Here is a 9977-nt window from a genome sequence, read left to right as displayed (position 1 = left end):
CGCTTAAAATGTCGGCAAAAATGAATTGCAAGTAAATTAATGAGTAGGCTAGGCAGTCAAGCTTTAGGCGAGAGCAGCCGAGCAACGACGCGACACCCCGACAATAACAAAGTTACGCCGAGCCTTGGAAACCCAAGCAGCCCACTAGAAAGCAAATGAACGCAGGCTAGGCAATCAAGCTATAGGCGAGAGCACCCGAGCAACGACACGACACCCTGACAATAACACAGTGACGGCGAGCCTTGGAAACCCAAGCAGCCCACCGGAGAGCAATTGGCTCAGGCTAAGCAATCAGGCTTTGGGCGAGAGCACCCGAGCAACGATGCGCCCGAAAAACAGTGCGCTAGGAAAATACAGTGACGGCGACTTTTGGAACCCCAAGCCACTCACTGGCGATCAAATCAAAGAACGCAACCGGCTAAATAAATACAGTTACGGCGGCTTGGACCCCAAGCCGCGCACTGGCGAGCTTACAAATGAGCAACCAGGCTTAGGCGAAAGCACACGAGAAACGGTGCGACACCGAGAATAACACAGCGACTGAAAACTAGCCGCCGCCTAATGCTCTAAGCAAATTAAAGCAAAGGTGGAAAGGTGAAATCAGCTGCCGCGCTAGCCGATGGCTATGCGTAGCATACACACTTTACTCACCCCCGGCTGCAGCCGAAATCGAACAAATTGCAAGTCGCAGCCTTTTGTGGAAGAAGTCGAATTGAGGCACCAACCCTTGGGTTACAAGACTACTTGCGACAAGCTAATATGGTATCTAGCGGTAGCTAGTCCGCCACCGCGAGAAGATAGAAAGAACAGATCCTCTGGTGACTTCCAGAATATATAGACATTCTCGGGTCACCCAGGTGACTTTGTTGGTATAATTACTAGACCTGCGCATGCGCGAGATGGAACATCCAGTTCTAAAGCACCGCCTCTGGCGGTCAGTAGGGATGAAATAGAACATTTCTATATAACTTCAAGTATAACAACCCCCCACTTTTTTATAGTCATTTACTTCATAATTTCAGTCATTATTGATCAGATGCTATGGAAGTAAATCTGTCTCATCGGATTTCGAAAAGAAAAAGCCATTGAATTTTAAGCACTGATATATGCATTGAGATAACATATCTGGATTTTTTTGCCTCTGAATTTAACTCTTTACATTTTCAACAAATCATTTTCCCCTTTATTTTTCAATGTTATAAATTCAAAGTCAAATGCTCAATGTTGAAAATTTCAACTTAAATATTTTCAATGTCCCCAAATTCCACATGTACAAGCTGAAACTGTAAGGTTTGTATCGTCATCGATCACTCGGATTGGGGGTATTCGTTTTGTGACGCCGGGCGCACGTTAAGTGGCTGGAGCAAAACGGTTGATATTCCTCTGTGGTGGCATAACGAGGGCGCAGAGCCAACACTATTCCGCACCGAGTGGCATGATACAGATATGAGGATGACAAATTAAAAGTAGGTTGCTCTCGGGCGCTTCTTCCCGAGGCAAGCCGTGCTTTCACTGGAACTACAGACTGCTGCCACAGTTCTTCGGTTGCCACTCAAGTGTGCAATACTGTCGACTCTGCTCTCTCGTTTAACAGTGGGCAGCGGACTTCAGATCGCCCCAGCATCACACCAAACGTAGGCAACGGGACCTCGGATCGCCCCAAATTGATGCCCTAATAAATTGAGCTGCTTAATCCACTACAATTACACCTTACGCTGCATGCAAATCCAGCCAAGTCTCTGCAAATTCACACACACAGTTCACATACAGGTGTTCATCGTTTATAAAAGAAAAAACGGTGTGCATTATAACGAAAACATAAATAGGTTAGAACATAAGACCCCCCCCCCCCCCACACCTTGTTATTAAATGTGCTTAATAAATACATTTGATTAGCGTTTTACAGACCGATACAATGGATAGGGCGTTTAGTAAGGTCCACCAACGCTGCTTCTCTCCCAATAAGAAACTACAGTCATTGTTTAATGACGTTGATTTACCTTTGGGCATTTCCTATTATAGGCTAGGCCTACTGTGTAAAAGGCTGTTTAGAATTAACGTTTGTATCAAGAAGAAAGACCTAGCGAGTGACGCTCTTATTACTGCTCTCCTTGCTTGACCGTGTTCTAGCATCTAGGATCGATTGCTCTTCCTTGGGTCCCAGGATTTTAACACAACATTTCATACATTGAATTTTGCAGATGACTTTGGCATGTTTATTTTGGGGACGTTGAAGATACCAACCGACAATAAATATTAAGTTTAATTTTTTAACATTGAATATTCTATTTTTTATATTTTAACATTGATAAATAAAGGTGAAAATGATTTTTTGAAAATGTAAAGAGTTAAATTTAAAGGCAAAAAATCCAGATACGTTATTTCAATGCATAAATGTTCAGTGCTTAAAATTCAATGACTTTTTATTTTCAAAATCCGAAGAGACAGTTTTACTGCCATAGATGCTGTCAACCAAAGGTACTTATAGTGATTTTTGTTACATTGCATTACAGCACAGATGGGTACTGAGGAATTGTAGCTCTAGGACCCCAATAAGTAGGGTACGGACATCTGTGATCAAAATCAGTACCTCTTGGCTGGGAGTTGAATAACCCTGCCACACTATCCATCTATCTGTTGCCTAAACGTTATCGTTACACTATAACTTGGTGTGGATTTTGTCCGTTTGGTTGACAGATGGGAAGCCATTTTGTGACTAAAATGTTTGACATTTACTATGTTCTTTCTCAAAATGTGAATTCCCTAGATGAAGGTCATTGTCCCAAATAATTATCTTGCATGTTTAAACATGTTTTCCAGTTGGTAAATCGTATCAATGCACACGCTTACACTACAAAAAACTGAGCTGAAAATTTCTGCATATGGCACAAAGTCTCTCTGGCTGTCTCTCCTGCAGTCTCAGCAAGAGAGGCTCACAGCGAAGCGCCAGGGGCCTTTGCATCAGTACAGAGGCTGTAGTGATCCGAATACCAAACAGAGATGACTATAACTGGTCCAATACTGGCCACTGAGTTCTCCCTAAACAGTCTGGCCTACCACACACTCTTCCGGAATAAATTAAAAGGATAAAAAAAAGTACTGAAATATTCTGCCAAGCAGAGGCATGGAACGTCTCTAAATCATTCGAAAATGTAGTATATTTATTTTTATGTTGATTTTGATCATTACCTGCTTCTTAAAGGCATAGGAGGGCCCCAAGCAAGAGCGTGTCAGGTTGTGCATTAATCTGCCTATTGTGTCATTATCTGGAGAGCAAAGTTCCAGCCATAATTACTGAGTACTATTGCACACAAGTTTGTTTACCTGTTATGAGCCAACTCTACCCAGCTTAGCTACCTCGTCATCAAGTCAAAAGCTTATCAAATACACATGGAAGAATATGTAGAAAATACAGTGTATATAGGAGACTGTACTATAATACAGGGGGCATAATACATCTTCAAACTATAAAAACATTTTATATTGGCAGTTTTACTATAATGAAATGTCTTAATGTTCATAATCACAGGTGCTTTTATCGACAATGGCTTTCAAGGGAGGCAGATAGAATACACAGACATTACTCTCATTGAATATCTATTACAAAACACTGCTATGACAGTAATACAACCTAGAAAACATCTTCTAAAACATCTGCAGACCCACCTCTTCCTAAAGTATCTCATCAAATAACTTCTGTCTTTAAGTTTGTTGTTTTTGAGGTTAGGGTTAGGGTTATGCTAAAGTAAGAGGGCCCAGCCAGTGTTGAGATATACAATCATGAAAATGAAAATACAATCGAACTATGTCAGATTCCATATAGTTACTATAGGAATCTGTATTTCTAAATATATATATATATATATATATATATATATATATATATATATATATATATATATATATATTAATATATATATATATATATAAATATATATACATACATATATTTACAAATATATACTAACTAGGAATTTTAAATTGCTGTGATTTATATTGTATGCTTTGATTTCTGCCAAAAAATATAAATATTTTCCTTATATAAAGCATTCTTCATTATAAAGTTTATTCATATGCCTATTAATTATATGCTTCAGTAAACACACTTTTTAGGAATGCAATTAAAGAGTAGATTGATCCATAAACACTCCCACAGTAGGAATTTATTACCGATACCAGATTATCAGAAGATTATACTTCAGTTGTTGGCGTGTGACTCACCCCGGGGTGTCTCAGCCAGGCGATTCCTCTCCACCGATAGCAGCAGCAGACCGGGAGCCCAGGAGACACACCTCTGGCTCCTCTTGTTCCTCCAGGCCCCAGGGGACGGCATGCGGCGTCCAACACCATCGGAGCGCCACTTATTGAGGCAGAGAGAGAGATGGGATATCTGGTTGTTCCCCAGCCGCAGGACCTGGAGCTCCGTGTTAGGTCTGCGGAGTGCTACGGAGCTCAGGAGGTTGTAGGATAGATCTAAATCTGCGGTTCTGTCCATGGAAGGGTGTTGTGGAGCGTGGGGGAGCCCAGAGGAGGAGCAGTTGATCAGGGTGTGATCCAGGCAGACGCAGGGCTCTGGGCAGGGGATGAGGGGGACTGGGGATGACCAGCACCCCCAGGAGCCCCAGAGCAGCAGCAGAACCTCCAAGCCGGGCTGCCGTGGCAACACCATGATCGGTCTGGTGGGAGACCAGAGGTCCCATGATGATCAAATCATGGCTTTAATGATAACTGATCACTTAACACCCCATTCAAATTAATACAATCCAAGAAACAACAAAACAGCCCAAACAACAAGACTCCGTTTTTTAACAAAAAACACCTCACCAACTATATCAAAAGACAGTTGATGAAACTCACCTGTCTCAATCTCCCTAGAATGGTGAAGTCTGATAACTTGTAGGGTTAGGTCTTTCAATCTTCTGAGCCACAGCTGAACTGATCCTTCTCCTGTAGTTTCCGTTCAAAGTCTAGAATAGTGGACGTCCTTACTCAACACAGATGACAATGTCTTATGGAGTTTCCTTCAATAATTTACACACAGCTGGTTAATACCTTACTTTCATTGTGTACTTCATGCTGGCCAAGGAAGCTGATCCTTCGATAAACCAAAGATAGCCTGAATGCAACATGACAGTAGATTACCAGCAGGGCAAGTCGAGTCAACCGTACTAAATTAAATCTAAATTATTTTTTTCTTCCATTTTTTATTTATTTAAACAAAACATGATTGGCAGAGGTATTTAAAAAGGGTGTGTTTCCATGTTTGTTTTTATACCTGCATTACCTCAAACTGTTAAATTGCAGCCATTTTGTTCAAGAATGTGATTTCTCTGTTTTTCCTCCACAACCCTTAATTTATGTATATTGGATTAAGTTATTAAACAGTGCAAGTTTAATGTATTCATTTTCATTCCTGCAGTGAAAACATTCACACTTTCCAAACAAAAAAACAGCAGTGTTATGAAAGAGACAAAACACAGAAATACAAATCAAACATTACCTTTAGCGCTGAAACAACACGGCTATATTGCACTCAGTTCACTCTGTTACATAAACTTCAAACCAACCGACAATAAAATATCTCAACTTCATGAACGCCAAAAAATTAAAGACACTTTAATTTAGCTGTTGTGTATCTTAATGCAAAAACCGTGCACTTTAAAAGCAATGCAATAACACAGTTAAACATGTTCTAAAACACTTGAACATCACAATGCTGTCCCTTCTTTTGGCACATACAGAAATCTACACTCGATGTACAAATTATGTATTAAGCAATTAGTAATACTGGATGGCTTATAATACTGTTCAAAAACGTTGTCTCCTTTCAGAAGCTTAAGTGAAATAGAGTTTTATAGTGTGCCACACTCTCAGTATGATTTTAAATAGACGGATGCCATACAACAAAAAAGCAAACCAACCTTGTAGCCTGTAAATGAAAGGCAAATGTAAAGCTTATATGAAGATAATAAGATGTGTAAACTTCATTCACTGCAATGCCATGCAAGGGTCAGTCAGTAGGTACAGAAACACTGCAGTACTTCAACATATACCTTTGGCTAATGAAACATCCCTATGTGGCAAGTAAGCAGCAGATTACCCAAGGGGGGTGAAACCGCACCGGCATCTTGAGGAGGCCACAGTTGAAGACCTGTGTCAGTTTGTGGGGGAAATGTTTTTGGCAAACAATGGGGCCTTACTGGGCCGGTGTTGTTGGACGGAACTTGGTGAGGAGGTTCTGAGCGTACTACAGCTTCTGTAGTACGCCACTTCTTAATGGACAGTCCTCAGCAGAGCGAGTATTAATGGGCAGTTCATAGTACAGCGGTACTCCGCGGTAGGATAGTTCTTATTGGATTAAACTTCTCGGGCTGGTTCGTAATGGGCTGTTCCTGGTGGGCAGGTCTTATTGAGCAGTTCTTACTGGACGGGACATAGTATTGGACAGTTCAGTGGGCGGGTTCTAATGGGTAGTTTGTCATACAACAGTATGGCAAATTATTGAACCTTTTTTGGTGGAATTAAACTCATCGGGCTGTTGCTGTAGTGATTGGTCGGTTGCTAGTGGCCGCAGGGGTTGTCGGAGGTCTGGCAGCCCATGTTGGAGTACTTGACCTGAAGGCGGAACAGGGTGCCGTCTGCACACATGCACAGCTTGTAGCGCTCCATGCCCTCATCGAAGAAGACGTCACCCGCAGAGTGGGGGATGCGCGAGGCGTTGAACATCAGGGAGCCGTTCAGCACGATGCTGTTTTCCTGGGGGAGCAGAGAGGGAAGACGCATTGTTAGAACTTTGCCAGCAGGGGGTGCCAAACTATATCCAGCAGTCCCATGATACTCATGGTCATTCATTTAACATACTTGTATATATTTTTTTCAACATACATACATAATTACAACAGGATGATTATATAAAATGATTATATGTCTATGTAACTCTGATATTGTGATATAAAGAAAATAAATAAACATATACTATACATCATATGATAACATTGGAACACTGTTATACAGTTATAGTAATACAGTTATACTGAATATACCCAGGTTTCACACACATCACCTGTGTATCTCTACATCCCATTAAACCAATGCATGAGATAATTCATAAAATATTATAGGACAGAGCACTGCTTACAGTTAGGTCAAACATTATTAACACAACATGTAAAGCCTGTACAATAGGAGGACATGTTATACTCCTGTGGCCAAGGTAACGCTTACAGCTCGGAGCTCGATGTTTCCCCCGCTTTTGAACTCCACGGTGCGACCCATGATGTGGACGCCCTCGTTGCCGCGGACGATGGCCTTGCCCTCGCTCTTGATGTTCAGATCCGACGAGGCGCTGCTGGTGATCTGAACACACAAGACTTCATCGGTCATTTGAACTTCACCAAACATCATATACCGTTAAGTCACTTTTCCAAAGCAGAGTTCTTTTTACAACTAAATACAGGTCATGAAGGAGCAGGGTTTGAAGCCTCTTGTTCTAGGACACCCTAACAACTGGACTATCTGGACTTTCATAAAACCACCAGTAAAATCACTACGTGTAAGGCTTATGTTTACCTAGGGATGTGACTTCCGACAGTTTTAACCAGTTGTCTGAGCTCATGCAGCTCTTCAATGACATAATACACCTTTGACAAATATTGGCATGGAAATGGTTGTCTTTTATGTGGAGGACATTGGCCGACTCTTCCCAGGGAGAAGGTAGTGATGATTACATCATCTGTTGTCAAGGCCTTTCCTGCTCCATTCAATCACAACTACACACACATGCATTCCGATAAGGTTACACACCCATATCTTACAAATTCCATTTATGTTGTCATGATTTAAAGTTTTTTGACATGATTTAAAATTATTACAGTTTTGTACTGAATGATATGATGTTCAGATTCTTGTTGTTGATTATGGAATGCTCTTTTGCCATCGGTCATGGAAGCTCTGTGTCTGTTTGTGGCGATAGGAATGGCTTATGACACAGGGTGAGTTTTTTTGGCCAAGCCTTATTGGGCTGATCAACAGGAGGAGGTTGCTAATGTTTTTTTTAACTTGACCTTTGTTTGACCTGGGAAGTCTAATTTAGATAACAAATTATCAAGAGACCTGCCCAAGAGAGCAGTGGCTGTGTAGGTAGTAACAGTAGCACTAAGTAGAGGGCAGGGTTTTGTCAGGGGTCTGTTAGCCCAGGTTGGAGCAAGAGACCAGCGCTGGAACCAAACCACCAGTACGGCTCCAGATCATGTTACTAAAGCACACGGTAAACAATCTTTCCAAATTAATATTGAAACATTCACATCCACCTGGTACGTACCCGCTCTGTGGAGGCTTTCTTCACGCGCAGCACCTTGACGCCCTTGGGCAGGTGAAACTCGTGGTTCTCGAAGTCAGTGCTGAAGAAGGTGGTCTGGGTGCGGGGGTCCGTGAAAGAGATCCCCACGTCACTGACCACCGAGGTCTTGTCCTCCTCCACGCTCAGCTTGGTGGTGCCCTGTTGGAACACCACCTGCGACACAGCCGGACACCAGGACAGAGACGGACACGCTTTACCATGTACAGGTGTAGAAGACACTGGGAGTTTAAAGAGGGTGGGTCAGGGGGATCGACGGTATTTGTCAGAGGTCTGGCAGCCCAGGTTAAAGCACTATACCAGTACGTGGAGGATATGATCATATTTTCCAACAATAAATGTAATTAAGAGAGGAGTGATCTGTCATCAATTGAAATGGCAAATCAATGAGAGTATTCTGTCTCTACCCACCGGGTTGTTGTTGCCGGTGAGCACCAGGTCCTGGTCCTTGCGCCCACCCACGGTGCTCTTGTGCAGGGGGAAAACGGTTCCCATGTCTGCCTTCTGCTTAAAGCGCAGAAGCCCGCTCTCATGGAACTCCATGCTTTCACAGCCATTCGGGCCAATCCGAATCACTGTCCAAATGACCAGCGTGATCTAAGAGAACGACAGAGATAACGATAAATATGACCTCTACAAGAAGGATGTTCTATTCCAAGCAAAAGGTTCTGGGTTAAATTCCTGAGGACAACAGCCTAACCTGTAGGCATCCTTGAGCAACATGTCTTAACACCCCTACCTTCTCCTTATGACATCCCTTCTGAATTCACTGTAAGTTGCTTCGGACGTGGCGAAATTACTTGAATAAATTGTCTTCACTCATAAATTGTGAAGCTGCAATCAGTAACGAGGTATAACTGTGCTCACAATGAGGTTGATGAGGGCGAGGAGGAAGAGGAGGACGATAATGCAGACCGCCATGTTCCCCTTGCGTCCTCTCAGTCCCGTCTTATGGAGTCGCTCCTCCTCGATCGGGACATAGCCTGCCTTGAAGTTGCTGTTGTGCTCCTTGTTGACATTGCGTCTCTCCACCGCCTTCTCCCGCATGGACTTCTTCACTGGGCCGTTGGAACTCTCCTATAAAATACATAGAGCAAAGAACAAACCTTAGCTCAGAGCCGAGATGACACTCTAAATATAACATGAATATGGGTTTGATGACCCATATTCAATGGCTAGTCGCGTGATAGGAGAACTAAGCGTATTACTTGTGTTGGTGTTTTTTATTCGCTTGTCTGTGTTTAGCCCGGCTAAGGAATGCGTGGCGCTTCATGACAGCGTCTGTATGGCTGAGGCAAGAACTAAAAATAAACGAACCGTTTACAGACATTCACATATCAACGTGCTAATTTCACTTGCAATTCCCCTTCAAATTACACATCCAGATAACGCTACAGATAATAATCTACCGATTTTCCATTACACTTAATGTGTGTTTTAAACGACTGCAGACAACGTATGAGCTTCAAAAACAAGCAGACGATGCCGGCTGAAATACCACGATTCGCCATGTTGACATTACAAAATGCAACACACTAGCTTCCGATACAACGATTAAAAGGACAATGACAGGAGTAAAAATGTTTATTAATACAGACCTGTTCAGACGCCATCTTGACCC

At 42.4% G+C, this 9977-nt stretch overlaps 1 protein-coding gene across 1 annotated transcript; it reads right to left on the bottom strand.

Annotated features, from left to right (window-relative positions):
* Positions 1–5246: 5246 nt before the first annotated feature.
* sgcb (sarcoglycan, beta (dystrophin-associated glycoprotein)) lies at positions 5247–9977 on the bottom strand. The gene is made up of 6 exons (XM_079740660.1): positions 9955–9977; positions 9224–9433; positions 8768–8953; positions 8321–8512; positions 7225–7356; positions 5247–6756 (listed from the first exon to the last, which is right to left on the bottom strand). Exons 1-6 carry the CDS (start codon positions 9967–9969, stop codon positions 6562–6564), a joined length of 930 nt encoding a protein of 309 aa, XP_079596786.1. The 5' UTR covers positions 9970–9977; the 3' UTR covers positions 5247–6561.

The sequence above is a fragment of the Pollachius pollachius genome (assembly GCF_949987615.1).
Source record: "Pollachius pollachius genome assembly, chromosome: 7".
Classification (NCBI taxonomy): domain Eukaryota; kingdom Metazoa; phylum Chordata; class Actinopteri; order Gadiformes; family Gadidae; genus Pollachius; species Pollachius pollachius.
Note: the sequence above shows the minus strand (reverse complement) of the source record. Positions and strands in the feature narration are given on the sequence as shown.